We start from the raw sequence: 21,503 nt of genomic DNA on the forward strand, positions 1-21,503 counted from the left end.
TATATTCATAAAGCATGTGCAAAAAGGGTTGACTGCTGATTTCAGGATAACAACAGGTAAAAAGTCACTGAAATGGACTAATTGAGAATGCCTTATGAATGGTTCATCCATACAGTTCACAAGTTCTCCCCTTCACAGCAGTAAACATGGCAAATAAAAAATACCTCAAGTAATTTCTTTCTTTAAAGATATTTTTAAACATCTATATATTTACAATGCTCCACCAAAAAACCACCAGACTTGGACCAATGGGACACACGCACAGACACGAGACTGGAGGAGACAGAGGGGACTGAGAATGGATGAGAGGGCTAGTACTGCGAAGGGGCATGTACCCTTTTGGTCTTTATCCGAGCTGGAGTGTCCGAGGGGTAACGAGATGGTGAGTCAGTGAGAAAAACCTCTACATCATCAGGCACTTCTTCAAGAAAGTTGGAAGGAACAAGTCCTTTGTGTCCATTAAGTTCACCCTGCAGAAAATAAACCCATCATAGAACGTTTTACAGTATTATCGAAAAAATATTTATATATTATATAAAATATGTAAATATTGTATAAAGATGTAAATTATTACAAATAATAAAACCACCTCAGTTCAAAACACAGCTAATCAGTGACATAAATGGCCTGTTTAATCCATGATTACTAAATGTTAACTATGGTAAATATACTTACGTAGTAAAAACCATCTTCGTCTATTTCACCAAAAACTGTAATGACATCTCCCGCACAAAAAGTCAGTTCAGCCTATGGGGAAAAGAAATATGTTCTTATTTGAACAGTGACAACAATAAGTTAGCTAACAAACAGGTCAACGCTAAGGATTAAACACGTCAACTTTAAAGCGGTGTAGTGTTTTCATCACTTTATTTCCTTCTCCAAACAAATGTGATGCATCTTAGTTAAACTAATAACACAAATGCATTTACTGTTGCAACTGAAAATGCATCTACATTTTGAAGACAGAAGTGCATCACACGTCTCCATTTGGATTGTTGCGGAAACATAAAACAAACATAATGTAGGGAAAACAAAGCCGAAATCAAACCGAGGAGTCAGTCAGCCTTAGGCTACACATGAGGGGCTGTACTGGTGCCCAACAGGGACCTAAGGCTAGACCATTAATCTGAAGATTACCTCCTCCTCCGCACTGCAACATTGGGAGGAAACAGACACAGAAAAATGGTAAACCCTCCTCACCCACACTCACCTCCTCATTCAGTCTGTGGCCCTCATACTGAGTCGATGGCAGTGCCAATAGAAAGGTGACAGTGAGTAAAACCAAGAACATGGCCAGAAAACACCATGGGAAAGAACGTCAAACCACGATATACTAATAAACCTATCCTGTACACAGCAGCTCTTAGCTTAACAGACATTATGTATACGCTTAACAAACTCATGGTGGTAATAAACAGTGGTAACACACAGTGAGCAGCTCAGCATGCAAGAGTGCACAATAAGGTACCTCCACATCAACATTAGGAGAACTCTCTCGTGGGTCGTAATCATAGAGGGCCACCATACTTCGTGTAGATATGGGATATGGCCGTCCACTTCGCCTGTATCTCTCTGATGCCATAAACCACAAAACATGGCAGAAATTTAGATGCGGCAAGAAAAAAGCATGAAGAAATGATTCAACACAGTGAAGATGAAAAAAAGCATCTACTCTACACAGACCTCTCTTGGACCTTCTAGACCTGCGATTTACTGAGCGCCCAGCTCTGAAACGGTCACAGTTCACTTCACAGCAGAGAAAAGCAGAGAAAGCAGTTGGAAAAGCAGGAAGTATATTAAGAAATCTAAGCATACAAATATAGCTCACCTAATTTCTCCACAGGAGTGTTAAGTGGAAGGAAGCCCTGTTTGAGCAGCTGGCCCATCATTTCATCATCTTCTGTTTGAATCTCTGAAACCATGTTACATGGTATTACACCAACTCTCTCTCGAATTTGCGCTCGGTAGAAGCCATCCTTGTCTTTTTTTCCAAACACCTAAAATGCAAAACAAGTTGCAACTAGATGCAATTTGCACAAACAAAACAGTCTGTTATCGACGTGAATGTTATGTCACCTTAATGATTTGACCTTCTTTGAAAGGCAACTCCTCATCAGCAGCATCAGGGTTTGGTGACATGGACATTGGATCGTAGTCAAATAGAGCTACAAACACTCGAGTCACTTCACCCATCTCTTCCCCGAAGGAGCGGTGTCCCCGGCCGTGCCTGCGTCCACCATAGCTATCTGAAACAAAGAGGAGGCTTCTGCTACTACTAACAGCTTTACACAGCCATAAAGAACCTGACAGTAATGGGAGGACATGGTGTCTGTTTAAGCTGACGGGGGAAACGTGGTAAGGTGCAGTGCAGTGCATGTGTGAAAAAGAACTCTCTTTTCATTGTAGCTCTAGTTAGGTTCTATTCAAAATACCAAACAGGAATCAAACCGTACAAAGTCTAGTGGGTTTCTTTGCTCACACATCTCTGCTCTGTAATTTGACCGACACCAAATATCACAGACAGAAAAACACAAACAAACATGTCTAGCAGATCGGTGGGTGCAAAAAGAAAAACTGGGGGAAACGTTGCAAGATTTCAGAAAACAGTCAGATCGACGCAGCACAAAGCTCATTGCTGTTTTTCTCCGTGGCTGCAGTCATGCAAGCTCTAATTCAACAAAATCTGGTGTTCAAATGTGAGCATTGTTTGCAACTTAGAATGCATGATGACATAAAGATGAAATTCCCAAAATATTTGTGAGTATGGATCTCAGGGGCAGTGAGGGGGAATGAACCTCATGCTTCTCGTGGATTGTATGTTTAAATGGCAAGTCTGAAATATAATTTAATGCATTTGAAGATGCTGTCTTTAATTAGGGGCGGGACGAGACACAATTCCCACGAGACGAGACATGAGATTAGGTCCATGAGAACGAGACAAGATTTTGTCATAATTCATAATACATAAACTGTGTGATTCAGTTCCCAGTTATTTGGGGAATTTTGCTATCATTAAAGCTCTGCTTTTGAGAACTACAATTTCTTTTGAGGTGAGAATCACCTGTGTTGAACCTGTTTTTGTCCATGACAAATGTAAACACATGATATACATGATGTGCACAATCTTGTAGCAATATCTTGTCAACATACCTATCTGTGCAAAATCTTGTGGCACAAGATCTTGTCCCCACCCTATCTTTAATGCATGTGGCAATAAGTAACGGAGGTGAAGGTGTATTTTGAAGTTCCAGCTCACTGTTTCATAAACTGCATGCAAAATAAATGAACAGACTGGCCCAAAAAGGGATTAGGTTAAAAAAATGGGGCGGCTGGGTGCTGAGGGACCTGGACATGGAGGGTGAGTAGAGGAGTGGGTGGGTTTCTTTAAGGATTAGAGGAACATACAAGGAAGGGGTTTTCATTCTCCTGCAATGGGAAAAGTGGCCAGTCTGGGATTCCCCTGTCAGCTTGTCCCATCTAAGCTGAATCCAATAACAAAACTATGACCACCGTTCATGTATGATATCACTGCATATGTTTGACTTTGACACAGCCCTTTTCAATGATGTATTAGCTTCTTGGAGAGGCTGCACTACATACCATATTGATCCTCTGAGGACATAGGTGGCCATATCCTGCGTCGAGCTACACTGCCATAGTTAACATCCTCCTTGCCAGGTGAGAGGTTCCCCTCACTCCCCTCACTGTTACTGTCCATGGTGATCTCTACAGAAGACACCAATCACAGTGTTACGTCAGATCCCTTACACACACACTCAGCTCTACCCCATGGCCCATTTTAGCATTGTGACACTTGAGATGAAGGAGTCACCCTGAGGAGGCTGGGTTCGTTTTCTCTGTAGTCAGAGGTTGTAAAAACAGCAATGCTTGCACTCTGGCAAGGTTTAATTAGATATTACATGTTTACACACGATTAATACAAGAAAAGAAAGTTTCTGGAATAGGTTTTCTAAACAATTCAAGCTCATGAAAATGAGTGGCTACTGGTTGGACAAACACCCCACAAAAGGTGTTTCTTAAAGCTATGGAGAAATGTACAGTTTGGCTCACATGGGAAAAGGGAAAACACACAAGGTATTTCTGCACAAACATCCGAGGTGCTGGCAGGACACTTGTCCTCATGATGTGACCTCACTAACCAATAGATGGGATGGGGCGTCGCTGAGAAGGGGTACCGATGTGAACCGGTCTCCTCCCTGAGGGATCCAAGCGCTCTGAATTTCCATGTGTTGGCGAGTTGACAATCTTTGGGAAAAAAGACAAGAAGTTACTATATTATCTGAGTAAACTGCCTATACAAAAATAAATCTCACAAATTAATCCTGTTAAAAGAACTGAAAACCGTAAGAACAAATGACCGTCCATTTGTCCTTAGGGAGACCAAATAATAGACAAAACATCAATAAAGAAATCCATTAACTGATCAAAACAATCAAACCAGCCCTCAACACAATAAGAGGTGTTTGAGTTTGGTTTTTAAACTAAAGACCATTTTCTTTGTTTTGTTCTCTGCATGTCATTTCTTATCATAATTCTTATGATAACTGAGAAGACTGGAATTATGAGTAATGAGAAAGAGATGGGACTGGAAATATTTTTTTTTTAAATCTCTCAAACTTTGAAACATTAAACCCCAATGAACTATAAAACAAGGACTGACCTCTTAATATGTTAAAGCAAAAGGACATGTGGTAATGATAATTGTTAAGCAGGACAACAGTGAAATGCATCTGGCAGAACACAAGCGCTCCCATGCACTGGACAAACATTTTCTGCTCTTTTGATGGACCATTTGCCCTCAGAGACATGAGTCAAAGTCAAAACGTGGTTAAATGGCCTTTAGGTAACTAAAATTCCTCATTTCAAATTCACTTAACATAATGAAATACAAGCAAATTAACTGAGACAAAGTAAACGTCAACTCAGACCGACAGTGAACATGTGACACTTTGTCATTAAATAAAGAGAATGTAAAGAGAAAACAAAAGAGTGCTTATTTATAAAGAAAATAAAACCACATTCAGAAAACAAGATGGCAGTTTGCTGATGGAATGTACAGCAGAAAGTCTGATTCACACACCAGCGGCTGGTCCCGGTTGTGCCTGGGCATAGACTGGAGCCTAGCCTCTCTGTGTAGGAAGACTCCAGTTTCCCGAGGGCCATAATGTTCCCTGCTCCTAAAGTCACCCGTGTGAACTGCTGTGGACCCATCACAGAACTCCTCCTCCATACTGCACTGCCGTGTCAGAGTCCTTTTGCGGCCCATAGCCAGTGCGCGTCTCTCGACGGGACCTTCACAGTGGATGATGCGCACAGGCCCTCTAATAGGGCTGCCGTGAGCATAGTACACTCGATGGCTGCGTCCCAGAGAGCTCTCCTCCTCACTCCCACAGTCTAAACCACTGTCTGGACTCTTGGAGTTCTGCCGGTTCATACGACCCAGGCTGCCATCTTCAGGGTAGCAGTAGCGACTGTCACTAAAGCGGGGCGATGAGCGCTGGCGATGTAGAAGCCGGGAACCTTTGCTTGGGGCTAAATGATTGTGCATGAGGCTGTCCTGAGGATACCGCCTCCTCTGAGTGTGCGGCGTTCCCGGTCTCCCATTCTCTTCAAAGTTCAGGTGCTGGCCCATCATGTCCACACTGTCCGACTCCTCCTCAGCCACTTCTGGAATACTGTGTAAACGCTTGCTTCGGAGCGACTTTTGTTTGACCACCTCCCTCTGAAGGTCCCAGCAGTCTCGCTCCTCAGCTAAATCCTGACGCTTGTAATATGCCTTCAGTAGAACAAAATTCAAAGATCCACATTTTCACAGTTCACAATTCGAGTTCAAGTTAAGTTCAAGATTGAGTTTTGAAGGAGTTGAAAAGTTGAAGGAATAACACAGTATGCAAATAGAATAAATGGGGAGGGAAGACAAAATAAAGACAGAATTAGTTATTTGTGGCAATGTAGTAAAACATGCAGTATCATTGAATGAGGGGGAAATGGCATGCTCTAAGCAGGAATCTGTATAGTAATTAACTTAAGTAAAGCAAAATAATACAATAAAATGAGAAACAATAAGAGAAAAGGAAAAACTTTATATATTCATTAGAAATAATTAATGAAAGGCAATGCCATATGGCTGGAAAGAAGCATTGGGAGGTTCCACAGTCACATAGTCAAGCGCTCACAAAAGTATACACAAAGTATGCTCAAAAAAGATATTTGTATTGTGAAAATGTAATCTATTTATGTCTGTACAATACACACACATATGCCTACATATAAAATGTAATTTGCAGATCAATATTAGTATTGAACTTGAAAAAGTTTGTTATTAAAGTTTAAGTTTACCACACAACAAGCTAGAAGACAATCTAAACACATAAAGCCATGAACAGGACCGCAGTGACCGCAGTGACAGGACCACAGTGACCGCAGTGACAGGACCGCAGTGACCGCAGTGACAGGACCACAGTGACCGCAGTGACAGGACCACAGTGACCACAGTGACCGCAGTGACAGGACCACAGTGACCACAGTGACAGGACCACAGTGACCACAGTGACAGGACCACAGTGACCAGTGATAACAAAGGCCTATTGAGGCACACTGTCCTTCTTGCACTTCACTTACACATCTACACAAACCAAAATACAACTCAGTTACTATGTACTAAGAGTGGTGACATTTACAAATATAACACAAACAATTAACAGAACATGGCAGACAGGAATAAAAAATTACATTTCCATTTAAGTACTCACTTAAATGAGATTCCCATATGCTTTTGATATGCCATGACCCACTATAATGCTATGCACTAAACAAAAGACAACATTAGAAATGACAGGTGAGCAGGCTCATAATGTGACTAAATTACTGACTTGCCCTCACACATGTTGCCCAATTAGTTACATACAGACATTTTAGATGTGTGATGCATAAATACTGAGCAGGATGATGGAGCATGCTTAGCTTAAAAAACTAAAACAAAGACACACCCAGGAAGAGAGAATGGACCTCCTTCATCACCACACAACACGGTCCTCCTTCTTCAGTCTGTTTTTTCCCACCTCCCAGTGTGGCTTTCTAAAGGTGTAAGATGTGACGGTACCTTCAGGGTGTTGTGGGAGTTAATGCTGCGCCTGCGACCCTCCTCCAACTGCATCTCAGAGTACAGCTCTTCCTCATCTTCCTCCATGATGTCAGACAGGTCCGAGCCCCGGCTACTTTCCGTGTAGTACTCATCATTGTGGCTGTAGTGGTGATGATGATGCTGCTAGGTGATATAAAAAACACAAGAAAATGATTAGACACTTATAGTATATCATCTATGTGATGTTAATAACATTGTGCTGGATGTATCTTCACATTACCTGCCTCCCTAACTCAGAGCCTCTGAGAAATTCATCTACAGATGCTCCTCTCCTTCTTGCATGTGGAGAGTCATAACCATCCTCCTCTTCATCAGAGTTAGGAGGATGCATACCACGTTCGCTAAAGATGTTTCTCTTTTCAACCTGTACACAGAAAACATTTTTAAAACTGATAATACTATTAGCTATACTATTGTATAATGACTTAGCTACCATACCCGGTTACCCTCCGCAAAGACCCTCTGGGCAGCTTCCCTGGCCATGGCCTTTGCAATGGTGTTTGGGATGGGGACTCCCTGAGGCTGAGGCAGGATTCGCTGTGGAGACGGCGAGCGGTGCAGCTGGAAGGGCGGAGGCTCCAGGTTGTGTCCACGCATTGTGGGCAGCGGGGACGGGCAACGTTCCCAGGGCTGGCTCGGTCGTAAGCCAACCTCGTGCTCTTTGGTTTCTGGCTCTCTGGCACTTAGTAATGGTTTGGATGAGGATACTGTGTGGCGCTGGTAGTGGGGCTGTGAGTGAGAGTGTCGTAGGGGCTGCGTGTGATGTTGCGCGTGTGGCAGAGTGTGAGGCTGACCCCGTGGTACCAGCTGAACACGGGGCTGAGGGTGGTTTGGGGGGTATGTAGACAGATAAGGGGGGTGAGTCTGTGGGTGCACAGGGGGCGTCTGCGTTTGGGGCATTGGGTGGGGTGGTGCAATGTTGCGACGTGATAGGTGTGGAGAGCCTAACAAATTGTGCGGGATTATGGCCACCGAAGAATCTAGAGAATCTCCTTGAGTCGATAATGTCCTTACAATAACTTCGCGGGCCTCCAAACAATGAAGCCTGTTTATTTCCACTGTTACATAGTCTGCTGTTGGGTACAGAACTTCGGCAATCTACAACACATAATAATAAACACAACAAAAAGGGCATAGTTAAAAAAATACAGATATAATATAAATATTAAGCACTCTCAACATTAGTAGTTCACTATCACAACTAGTTTATTATAGACTAAGCACTATAAAAACTCTCCAGGAGATGGCAGCAGAGGGCTGACTCTCATAGAACGCATCGCTGAAGACACTGCTTTTAAGAATATAATGCAAGAAAATATTTACCTTTTGTCCTTTTGTGCACACTGCATAGCCAATTACGCTGGCCCCATTAGAGGTTCCTGAAGGCGTCAGTGGAGGTGGCTTCCAGCTGATTTGCAGGACCCCGGGCGTTTGACCACACAGGACCTGTACCTCCTGTGGTGGGAGCGGGGGCCCTGGGGAGAACACCACATGCACTGTATTAGGAGAGGAAACAAAAAAGCAGAGCTCTGCCCGCGCCATTTCTGCGGCTTGATTTAGTAGAAAATATAGTGCTGACCTCAGTACTACACTATACACTCCATCCATTTAATAACCCGAGTAGAGTTATGAAATGGGGAAATTCTTCAGCTGTAGGCGTAAATTACAAACAGTGGTCTAACAAGAGACTTTGCAGAGGGGAAATAATACGGCTGCAAATATATCCAGAAAGCATTACATGTGGGGATTTTCAATGTTTGTTTAAGGAACGTTGTTTGTTGCATGAGAAACTAGGGTCTGGAATATTGACCAAAAATTACACGTTTAACAGCACACTTGTCTGTCAGTGGACTCTGCTTACTAATCAACATACCCATCTGGGCAGTGCTGTGCCCCCTGCAGACACATATTCAGGCACTGTGAGCAGATGCAGTCAGCACTATTTTCAAGCTGCAGCATGCAACTGTGAGTCTAAGAATCCACGTCAGTATCTTAATTACATTTATACTCCAGTACATGGGACAAGAAGATGAAATCAAGAAGGTTGTCATGAAGGTGACAGATGCCATTCAAATATTGCATTGCTATCTGCTAATGAAAATGCTTCCAAAAAAAACACTCTGACAGTGAAAGCCTAATATAGTTCTTCTACATAAAGTCCGGGTTATTGACAAGAGTTGGCTGCCTGCTATCAACACTCAGACTATTCCAGCCGCCTCTAATTTCCATGTGCAATAGATGGATCGTTAAATGAACTCTCAGCATGTTCACTTGCCCGCAAAAAGTCAATTCAAACTTTAGTCCTGCCTCTTTGTCTTTCTCTTTCCCACTACACTAACACATACAATTAAATATGGCTTGCTTTAAACTGTTTCTGTACACCATCTCTTTTTAAATGGTTGTATAACTGATTAAAAGAAACTGACTTTTTACAGTTTAACTGTTTAGTGCAACACATCTGAAAAAAAAAAAAATTAAGAAAATGACTAACCTGCAGACTGAGAGCAGAATTCCACAGAAATTTCCCTTTTGTCCCTTTGATCCAATGGAAGCTGCCAAGGCACCTGATGCGGCTGCGCCACTACTTTCACCTTGTAAACTGTCATAGGCTTCAGGTTGAGAAATCTGTACCTATAGCCACCCGCCTTCACCATGTCGTACTCTGCTCCATTGAGGAAGATGGTATGACTGTAGTTGCTATTGCTGGGCATCCACGACAGCTCGGCCGCCCCCTGCGTGATACAGTCCACTCGCAAATAATAAGGGGCCACCACAACATCCTTCCCCACCAGCAGAGTGCAGCGTAGCTCATCTGACGGACCCCGCTCCGTGATGGTCTGGACCGAGATCCGGTACGTATTGGTGACTAAGTTGAGCTTTTCAATAAGAGACTTTGTCCTTCCCCCATATGGCACACTCATTCGTACTTCCTTATCTACCAAGACATTGTAGCCACTGATGGAGCCCCAACCAGGAGGGACCACAGGGGGGTCCCAGCCAATAATTACACTCTTGGCTAATTGTTTTATCAAGTTGATGCGGCGGGGATAAGGCACAATGTCTTCACCAACCTCATCTATGTTAACATCCAAGGTTCCTGTGCCATTGCTAGTGGAGCCTAAGAGATCCATGCCCAAGCTGCTGGTGCTTAGACAGTCTAATTTACTATCAGACAGCAGGCTGCTCGTTCTTGTTCCTGTCAGCGTGCCCAGTCCCAGTCTCTGAGGTCCCAGGCTACTGTGGTTGAGGTAGCCAGGTTCTTTTGTTGTTGTATCCCTGTGTTTGACAGTCGTTTTTCCCTCGTCTTGGACAAAATCCACAAAATTAGAAGGAACAAGGCCCCGTTGTCCATCCAGCAGCTCTCCTAATACACAAAGGAGAAGATAAGTTGAATGTCCATATTATCTGAAACAATAAGGCTCTATTAAACTGCTGTAACACACCTTCATAGAAGCCATCCTCATCCATTGTCCCATATACATAGAGGTACTTCCCCGCCACCAGGGGGAGCTCAGCTTCAGGATGTTCATTAGGCCCATCATAGGGATTATAGCTGCGAGAACAAAATCATGACACAATAAAGCTAACTCCACACCTTTTCATTACAAAGGACATGTGTTTGCCTACAACCACCATTTTTGAGAAGTATATATTGATCACTGCTTGGAGCACTACTGTGTTGAGGAAACAGTGGGCTGCTTTCTATATTTGTAATATGAGATGTTTAATTATTTATGTGCTGACAGGTCATATTCTTTAGAGACAAAAACACAGAATATTCTTTAGGACTTGGGCCCAACAAAAACAAAAACAAAAAAATCAATCAAGTTCGAAGATGTGACTTTTCTGTATCAGTCACTTCAGTAGCCTGTGGGCTGAATGTAAGCTTTAAATACATACCTATAGCGAGCAATGCACAGACGAACCTTCCCTGTGTATCTGAGCTTGGATCGTGTGGCTGATCCAAGCTCTTTCTCCATCTAAAATGAACAAAACTAGGTTATGCTATTGTTAAACGTAACATAATCATGGCTCGTTTGGATCCAAATGTTCTTAATGCCATAAACACAAACAGAAATAGGGACTCTGAACCTCAGATCAGATTTACTTGTAGTAATCCCCAAGGGGAAATCATTTTTGTTACAGCCAACCAGCAAAATATATAGTTTTCAAAATAAAGGAAAAATAAATGTTGTATTACATTTATTATCTTATCTTATCTTATCTTATTACTGTTTTGAGTTTAACATTCACATGGTTGTACAAAGCCCTGGCAAATCTGTCATAATAAATTAAAGTAATTTTCCAAATTAGAGAAAAATTTGCTCATGGATGATATGGAAATCAAAACTGAATAGAGATCTAAATGACATACCTCAGAGAGGAACGCCCGTGCAGAGCTGCTTCCTGTCCTGGTGAGGAATGTTGGTTTGACAGAGAGTAGATCAGGTTTGTCTCCACTCAGCTGCAATGGCCGAATAAACTCCGATATTAAAGACCTGGTTGAGGGGACCTCATTCCCTGAAACAAATTTGATGCATTTAACATGACAGTAACTAAAGGATACAGACTATGTAGAGGACGTCTATATTCATTTAACAGTTGAATAATATACAAACAAAAATACACAGAATACACCAATCACACCAAACTATATATGATCTGTACATAATCTTCCTGCGATAGAAAATGAAAAAACAAAAACAAAACTCTGTGCTATAAATATTTCTAAAGGGTCAGACCTTTTCCTGGGGGGGCAGCCAATCCATTTAGCAGCTGGGACAGGGACTTGTGAGGCGAGCCAGGTGATTCACACACAGTTACTGGTTCAGTGCTGAGGATGTCGAACTTTCCTGTCTGCAGTCGAAACCTCTCCAGCTCTTTTGATAAAAGATTGAACTGCTCGCTCTGGCTCCGACATTTTTCCTCCAGGTCCCGGACTTTGGCCTGATGACCAGGAATACCAGAGATCCATAGAAAGGTGTAAGAGACAGAAGGAAGAGAGATGAATCCACACACAAGGAAGGAAAAATGGAAATAAAACGTTATGCACTTACTAATGAAAGCATTGTGGAGACACTATATACATTTTGGATTAAATCAGTTGTATGGAACAAAAAAATCATATAAAATGGACATATGCAAATCACACAAAAAATGCAAGGGCATTCAAATACCCCTGTAACTTTGAAGGACTACATATGTTCCATGCATAGATAAAGTATAGTTGGAAAAATAAAACTGGACAAGTTAGGAGCAATTCTATCTTTATACAGCATGGCAAATATGCTCAGGCAAACTAAAGTTTACCTAAAGAAAGTGCTAACACTCCTGCTCGTCACTAATAAATACAAAATTATACAAAAGGAGAGCACAACATTGATAGAAGCATCACAATTGTAAGACAGGCCATCTGAAAGAACGTGCTAAAACATGCAGTACATTTACAATTAAATCTCATGCACTCAAATCTAGGTGTACATTCACTTATAATAAATGAGATATTGACATGGCTCACTGTTGTTCTAACATTTTGTGAAACTGAAGTTTTTGCATTAATTATGAATTGGTGATTGCACTTTCTCTCTTTTTTCCTGATCACTTTGTGATCTCCACTGTATCCATGTTTTAGCTTTTTATGGCTGAGTTGAATGTGATGGAAGTAGAAACTAAAAATGTCCTACAACCCTGCAATACAACTACATTTAGGTTAACCCTGATTCACAATCCATATCAGCTCAACATTTTGGAGCTATTCATTTCATAAGCCCAGAGGGCGGCTGTTACATCTCTAAACCCCATGGCTGTAAGTGAAACAAAGTGTGAGGCCCAGTGCATGGCATGGACGGTGCAAGTAAAATGATATCAGGTAGAGAAATGAAAGCAATTCAGCAATACCTGCATGCTGTCCAAGTGGTTCTGTATATGCATAACCACACAGCCATACAGTGCAAAGAAATATAAAAAAGAAAATTAGCACAATTACATTTGTGTTCACTTTTAAACATATCCAAAAAAGAAAATTGTGTTCAGTATACAATCATCTTTTATTATGCTATTAAAAATAAATTTACCCAGTTGAGTTTAACAGCACTAATAAAAGACAAAATCTACACTCTGAGGTTGTAAATTAGATTTTGAACCAGAGCATAGAAATTGAAATAGTGAAAAAGTCCCATACGGCGGACCCATCCCCAACGCTCACCTCTAAAAGATGGACAGCGCCCTCATGTTCCTTTTTAGCCTCAACCTGTGCCTGAGGAATACACGGTCAGTGTGTGAGTTCACTGAGGGTCATGGCTTAGTTTTATTTAATTTAGATGACACCTGCATGCATTGTTCATATTTGAGAAGATAAGGCATGCAAAAAATAAAAAGTTGTAATAAAAAGTTCAACAAGTATTCACTTTCCATGTGTAAAGCTCCCAATAACCATTACAAAACAAACTTTTTTTTGTCTGTACATTTACATTTCTCCAAATACACGTTTTTGTATAATATATGAAAAGCATAGATTTTATTTTTTTACATTTGACCGTCCGTGTGAGCACAACAATCGCCTTATCAACATCTAGAGGCACAGTCTGCTTTATAAAGTTTACTGTTCCACTCTCAAATCTGTCCCTCTCAAAGAGTTTATGACTTCATATTTCACTAAAACGAAGTGAACGTGATTATGTAAGATTTCTCTAAAAATGTTGTCTTTTCCCCCCAGTTAAACAATTTGAACGACATTTATAATTGTACTTCCTGGTTGAACATGAGCAGCAGATGTGACAGAGGTAGAGGTAATAACTGTTTCGTAGCAACCATACTGTAAACAAGCCATATAAATTACACAAGAGGGATGCTTTGATAAATAATAATACCCGATTACACCTTGATGTTTAAACTAAAATTGTGAGTAAATTGACCCTGAATTTTGGATGGAATGTCAATTATTGATGACAGAGTTAGACTTCCTGTTCACTATTATTTTTCAAATTTTCTTTATAAACTGCAACTTGACTGATGTAAAACTACGATAAATATTTACCACAGGAACTATCTTACCAAACTAAGAAATAATTAGAAAATCATGGAAACATGTCACATGTGCTTTAAGTATTATCTGACAAATTCTGCATTTGTGTGGTCCTCGGGAACTCGGGATTCCAGAATGTGAAGTTGATGTTCCGACTTGTTTGTATTCATGTGCTTTTTCTCTGGAAAAGTCTAGATTTTGATGTGACCAGTATTAAAATCAGAGGCTGCTCTTTAACAGCGTTTAATAGAGCTAACCAGTAAGTTTTGTTGTTGTTAGCTTTCTTTTATGGAAAACATCCCATTTTCACTTTAGCAAGCTAACGTTACATCTTTATTAAACAGCTGTGTCTAGTGTTTTTGCACAAATATGTTGCTCTTACCTATTTACAACTGACAGTAAACCTGTGTTGTAGTAACAGAAGATCACAAATGTTTTAGATTCACAAATCAAATATTTTTTGTCCGTCTCTACACAGCGTCAGGTGCCCGAGTTCCCACAGTTGTTTCTTGTGAGACTATTCAAGTGCATTTTTCAACTCAGAAAAACATTTTCTCAAGTTCCCAAGGACCAGATAAACGCAACATGTTTTACAAGATGGCAACACAGGCCACTGCTAATGAAGCTGAGAACTGTGCCGAAAGAAAAAAGGTGGCACTAGAGAAACACACAGGGCTTCAACAAGAGGCTTTTCCCACAATCTCTATCACTTTCACACTATCAACAATCTCTGCTAGGACTGGCCAAGCGTGGACACCACAACCAGCCAGAGAGCAAACAGAGCCACAGAGGAGTTTTTATTTTTGTGTCCAAAAAGTGTCAGATCCCATTAGGTCCTTGACTGTTTGATTAGAGTTTAATGAACAGTGGAGTCTGTGGAAGATGGAGCACAGTGGGCTACGAGTGATAGATGACTTTTGAGATGTACTGGGAAAGCTCTTGCAGTGCTACCAATGGGAAGAGCCTATTCTATCCCCGGTTTAAATAAAGTCTGAGCTAACTTTCTACTGTGTATGTATTGTACTGATGATCAAAAAAGCTCTTTACCGATACCACACAAGCAGGGCTGGACATTAAGTGCTGCTAGTGTTACATAAGGTGAGCTTCCTTACCTTTTGAAGCAGGTCAATCTCCTGCTGTTTTGCATTGAGTACAGCCAATGCCTGCTCATGCTCCAACTCTAGCTGCTGCCTCCGCTCTGCAGCCTCTCGCATATGCTGGCCGCAGGGGAGGCACAGTGTCGAGAGAGGATTGTCGGAGAGGAAAGAAAAAGCTGCTATTAGTATGCTAAAAGTAATAGGCTACTTATTCTGTGCCGCTTGTGACTTGTGATAAAGTTCAACGCAATTTTTACCCAATCTTTTTTCTCTCTCAGGGGCAGTGACAAGCAATATCTAGGGTAGCACTAGTAGCAGCAGAAAGACAGATGTAGTTTAATGTAGAAGTAGTAGTGTGCACCTATAAAGGAAAATGTATGGGCACACTTTACATTCAACATTTTCTGCTAACCCAGATTTAATATATTTATTCAAGACCAACTGGGACTGGTTTTCTAGCCTCGACAGGGACAGAATAGAAAGTGTGATGTACCCTTAACATGATCAATACAGGGTTTAAAGTTACAAACAAAGGATGAGCAGATAATGGCATGTTCGCTTGTCAGTGAACATTCGCTTGTCAGTGATAATGGCATGTTCGCTTGTCAGTGAATGTTTAAAACACCAGTGAAAGCCAGACAAAACATAGGGCTACGGAATCTTTACGTTGAAAGTATAATTTTGAGTAAAAGTTTGCTTTTTAAAAAGTCTTACTATTGGGTCACAAATTCTGGTCACACCAGGAAGGCACAAGTTACAATGTTCAGAATCCAAAATGTGCCCACGGAAGAAGAGTAGAGTACCTAAGCTGGGAGCTTAGACTTCTGCATACAGAAAACGCTGGTGTCAGTCCTTGTTTAAGATATGCTCCTTACCTTAAGCACCTGCTCTAGGTTCTCCAGTTTGCCTTGGAGCTGGTTCCTCTCCCACACAGCTAAATCTCTCTCCTGTGTCACAGCACACAGTCTGTCTTTGAGCAGAGCATACTCACACTTCACCTGCGCAAAGGACACAAAGTAATGAGTCGTTAGTTCTCCTTTTTCTCAAATTAAAACATATTTGACGTATTATGCTCTGTGAATCAGTTATAGTGAGTGTGTAAATTGTCACAGTAAAAGTAAATTGGAGACCAGACTATCATATTGATCTTTCACAAGATACTCTCTGGTGGAAAACACAACATCAACACATTCACAACAAAATAGTCCAGTACCCCAGCTTTAATTTGTGGTTGCTTAAGAGTTTTTTGTTTGTTTTTTTAAGAGTTTTTTTTTCTATTAAATTGTATTCATTTATTTTCAATTAAACAAACTAAAATTGCTAAACACTACTATTGAACAAAAACGTTTCTAATATCTTCTACCAAAGTCTGAACTCTGCTCCAAACCACATACTTTTATTGAGGATTGGCTGTAGACCTATTTTACAACTTACAAGAGGTGATATTGCTTTGAAGTAGTAATTATATTTACTTGAACGTGTACCTTGACTGCTTCCCTAATGCCAATTAACTATAGCTCTAATAAGATTCTCTCTTGTATCTGATCAAAGAGAATGTTTTGGTAGTTAGACAATAGCATGAAATGTAATATTGCACTTCAGAGAGGCACTTGGCAGAAGATAAAATGCACCAATTATCACCAACTGCCAAAGAGCATAGTCATTTTCTAGACTTTTTATGTAAACAGGACATCTTGTTAGGACAACACAAAAAATACAACCAAACCGAGTAGAAAAATCCCTGCAGTGTTAATTAAATTCTTTGTTGCATATCTAATATATTATGTGCTACACAAATGTAATCCAGAATTGGATTAAATCCTCTTCAGCAATTTCATTCTTCCACAATATAAGAAAATGTCCTATTGACAAGATTTCAGTAGTGCCATTGTTCACATTTATACGGCAATACTGGAACATTTTCCAACACTGGCAAAAATTTAAAAAAGTGTTTTTAATGCCATCCAAAGATTTCTGAGCGCTTGAGATTGCCAATGACTAGTCCCTGCCATATGTGGGAGCTGGCTGGTGGTTGTGGTGATAAAAGACTTAAAAAATTTAAATAACGTAACAGTGACATAATTTACTTACTGCCATGCTTTGGGACTATGTATTATTCACGGCTCATTGTTAACAAACGCTAAGCAATTGAAGGAGGGAATTGCACATTATATTGACAATGTACTGCCATTCAACACTATGGAGGTTCACTCTGAATAGTATGTCAAAATTAGTTTTTGCGAGCATTTGTCTACACTGCAACCAAAATTGTTTTAAAATGTGACTAAATACAAGTCTTTTATAACACACACTTCAACATGGCGGGGCGGCAGTAGCTCAGTTGGTAGAGAGGTCATCCTCCGATCCGAAGGTCGACATAGACATCATCATTGGCTGAGCTGCAGATCCACTGGGCCACAGGTTGACGAATCAATCGTAGCTTCCTCAGGTGAATAGAGCTGTTGTGACCTTGAGCAAGACACTTAACCCGCCTGTGTAATGTATTCTGTTTACATCAGTGGTCCCCAAACTTTTTGACTCGAGGGCCACATTGGGTTCTAAAATCTGGCCGAGGGGCCGGGCCAGGAAAATATGGTGTGTTTGTGTGAACTAATGAATTACTATAAATTACACGCAATATTTGACCTGTAACTTGTAACAAAGCAACAAATGCAAGGCTCAATGTACAAATTGTTTTCCAATTGCATTAAATAATGATTAATTATCTACTGTCTTCTACTGTCCACAAGAGTCTTCTTCAGTGTGTCGAACACTTGCGCTTCCTGCTTGATTGGCCCCGGTGGCTGTTTGTGGTGAATTTTATTTTCTGCATTTATGTATGTAAGATATGAGAAACCTTATCACAAATTAGAGAAGGAAAAAATTCACAAGAGCTGTATTTTTCACACTAATTCAGTGCAGAAGTATTGAAACCTTCATTTTATGATCAAACACAACACTGTATGATTAAAAAAAGGTACTATATACTGAACTGCACCAAATTAAACAGTAACTGCATCCGAATAAAGTTACTCGAATAGTAGGTACAAATATTAATAGCATAATTGTAGTAGTAGTATCTGTAAATGCTGGTGTTAACTCCATTCAATTAAATTTATTTTTGTAATGCCCAATCACAGCAGTTGCCTCATTGGGCGACATTGAAAGCAGATTAAACACTGTTAACAGGAATTTAGCAAATCCAACGTGTGTTTTACAAACTACAGTGAATAGGGCAATGTATCATTGGAACAAGTGACTGAAGGAGTTACATTTTATAGACGAACAGCCACCACACCAAATGCCTTGTGTAAATACAATAATAAGTAAGTGCTTCTGCAAGCCTCTCTCTACACTGCAGTTAGGTAGTTTAAAAGGCGGGGTTGTTCAGTCAGCTTTTCAAATGCCCCCAATTGACTGAAAGATAACAGGGCACTGCAGCTGTAATGTGGTAAAGTCCCTTCCCCGGAGCCGCCATCAATGACTAATGATGCTCTGAGAGGGTGTTTCCGACAAACACATATACCTACAAATGTGTATGAGACTAGCTATATCAAATAGAGGCCTTGTCAGATTCAATGCTTGCAGAAATCCACTGGATTGTACATAAGCAGGTCAATAGACTATTAGCCATGCAGGCCAGAGCTGTTTGCTGCAGTTCATTCAGAAATGATAGGCATCAGGACAAGGGTGAGTGAGTAGGGGGCTCATATATGCACTGTGGAGAACTGCTCATATCCGCCAGTCTGATAACATGCAGTACAGGAGCTTCTAGAGACACCACAACCCTGATAAGACATCCATAACCAGCAACCTTTTACTCTAGTCTAGTCCCATTACAACAAGCTGCCAATCTGCCTGCTCTGGAAATTGACTGTAAAGGAAGAGAGCCATGGGTCTTTCTTTGTTGATCTATGAGCATTTGTGTTATCAGCTTTAGGGCAGTGAATAAAGTGAATACGAGCTGTAAAACTGGAACATGTAATGCACCAGCTGATTGTCAATCTGATCCCGGCCTTAGATAGAAGCTTGAAATACATATATTAGGCATAATATTGTAAACGCATGCAAATTAGGAAGTCACACTGTTTTAGGGTCGCCTGCCTAAAATGTGGCTCATGTGCAAAATATACTGTACGTACAATGCATTTTTTGATCAAAACCAGACATAAATACACTTTCAATCAAAGACATTTTTAATAAATACTGACCACTGCAGACTGAGGAGATCCCAAAGAGCTACATTTTTGATTTGAAGATGCTCTGACCCAGTTTTCTAGCCTTCACTATTTGACCACTGCCAGATTCCACTTGCACATGTTTTCTTGCTCCATCAGCTTTGAAGACAAAGTGTGTTTGGGATGGTCAATGTCCCTGTCTGGTAGATATAGACATGAATTGGAATACAAAATGTGACAGCGCTAGGTGAATCACGGCTGGTTTTCATAAAAGGTATCTAAATACATTGAACCACAGCTTTTGTAAAGGGGAGGACACATTAGACAGGAGGACATCATTATGACAATGTTTACCTCTAAAAAAGTAAGTGCTAATGATTATGTTTGGGGCTTATTGGAATGACACTAACCAAAAATATCTTCCCTTACCCTCTCATATTCAGATGTTTTGTAGTTACTGTTGAACAACTGCAGATTCAAGTGCTTGTTTTCATGAAGAAAATCCTGGAGCTCATTCTCCTAAAACAAAACACACAGAAAAAATAGGTTGAAACAGAGCACTATACTCGGCATGGTGTGTGTGTGTGTGTGTGTGTCAGTAACACGTCATTTATTATTTAAAACTGGAAGACAGTTCTCTGGTATGTTCTCAAAAGCTTGCCTAAAACATGCTGACAAAACTTAGGAAAATACTAGACGCACACATTTGTCGAGAATCAGAAGGCTGTTGTGTTAGCAATTAATAAATCAATCAAAGTATGGACCTATAAGACAAGCGTGCACGCACACGCCCACGCTCCTAGTCACTTCTCCACTAATTCAATTTCTGTCACATAAGATAAGATAAGATAAGATATTCCTTTATTGTCCCACATGGGGAAATTTCATTGGTGCAACGCAGGAAGATACAGAGGTAGATACAGAAGAACAGATCACTTATAGGAAGTCTGAAAAACACTTTCAGTAGAAGATCTCCTATAAACAAAAACTCCCATAGACAAATAAATAAATAAATAAATACCATTGCATGTGATCCCGACAGTAATTGCACATGAATATGTGTCACGACAGCACATAGATTGCACATGAATTTCACAGTAATTGCACATGAATTGCACATGAATTCCAACAGCAATTGCACATATGACAGAATTGCACATCAGTATTAGGTTAGGTCAGTATTGCGACGGGATAACGTGACGATCTCCGGGTAAGACGACTGTTCTCCGCAGTTTCATGAGTTCCTACTTTGTGGAAACGCGGTACGGCGCCGGCCGGGGGGCGGGGCCGGAGCCGGGGGCGGGGCCGGAGCCAAGACACATCGCAACGACACGACGAAAACACTCAATCCAGCCGAATAAAGTCAAAACAAGTTAATTTAAAGCGATTCCAGTGCGTGTCTCGATCGTTCGTGAAGTTCCTCTTTCATATAAACGTGTATATAAACGTGTACCGACGACACGCCGTACTTTAGCGCGGCCGGAGGGCGCGGGGGGGGGGCTGGTGGGCTCGCTCGGAGCTAGCTCACGTCACAACAACGCAACGAACGCAACGAAAAACGCTCAAATCCAGCCGAAAAAAGTCAAAAACAGTTGAATTAAAAAACTATTCCAGCGCGTGTCCCTATCGTACAGTAAAATAGAAAAAATATACTAACTATATTTACAAAATATAGGAGATAAAGCACAATAAGTGTGAGAAAGAAGAGAGAGCGTTTACACCGGGCTGCCAGCTGTACCAGCGCCTTATGACATCCAACATATATTGGCATTTCAACTGGTGTCTATTGTGCCTAGTCAATTTTAATGCTCGCGAGGAAGCCCTTGATTGCATCGGCATGCCTGTTATTCATATCCATTGATTTCCAAATTCACAGCCATTTTGAGCTGGCCTCCAGGTGGAAGTTTTTTTGTTTTTTTATTCTGCTATATGTCTACCAACAGTAAAGAAGGATTAGACATTCAACATCCTGGGATTAAAGAAACAACTGTGTTTAGCACAGTGTGTGCTGCGGTAGAGAGACAGAGCAAAGGACAGAA

The 21,503-nt window shown here is 40.9% G+C and overlaps 1 protein-coding gene across 1 annotated transcript in view; it reads right to left on the reverse strand.

Annotated features, from left to right (window-relative positions):
- rimbp2b (RIMS binding protein 2b) overlaps positions 1-21,503 on the reverse strand; it is a 58,896-nt gene that overhangs the window by 2,977 nt on the left and 34,416 nt on the right. The window contains 23 exon segments of the mRNA XM_072433521.1: positions 336-470; positions 676-747; positions 1,211-1,237; positions 1,469-1,572; positions 1,684-1,746; positions 1,829-1,997; positions 2,077-2,246; positions 3,601-3,726; positions 4,161-4,266; positions 5,102-5,797; positions 7,124-7,288; positions 7,386-7,529; positions 7,604-8,263; positions 8,489-8,640; positions 9,657-10,529; positions 10,609-10,718; positions 11,066-11,145; positions 11,541-11,686; positions 11,908-12,112; positions 13,371-13,421; positions 15,302-15,406; positions 16,162-16,284; positions 19,894-19,983. Of these exon segments, the coding sequence (XP_072289622.1) occupies positions 336-470; positions 676-747; positions 1,211-1,237; positions 1,469-1,572; positions 1,684-1,746; positions 1,829-1,997; positions 2,077-2,246; positions 3,601-3,726; positions 4,161-4,266; positions 5,102-5,797; positions 7,124-7,288; positions 7,386-7,529; positions 7,604-8,263; positions 8,489-8,640; positions 9,657-10,529; positions 10,609-10,718; positions 11,066-11,145; positions 11,541-11,686; positions 11,908-12,112; positions 13,371-13,421; positions 15,302-15,406; positions 16,162-16,284; positions 19,894-19,983 (4,572 nt within the window).

The sequence above is a fragment of the Eucyclogobius newberryi genome, unplaced genomic scaffold (assembly GCF_026437365.1).
Source record: "Eucyclogobius newberryi isolate DKJ021-1_F unplaced genomic scaffold, fEucNew1.0.hap1 SCAF_6, whole genome shotgun sequence".
Classification (NCBI taxonomy): Eukaryota; Metazoa; Chordata; class Actinopteri; order Gobiiformes; family Gobiidae; genus Eucyclogobius; species Eucyclogobius newberryi.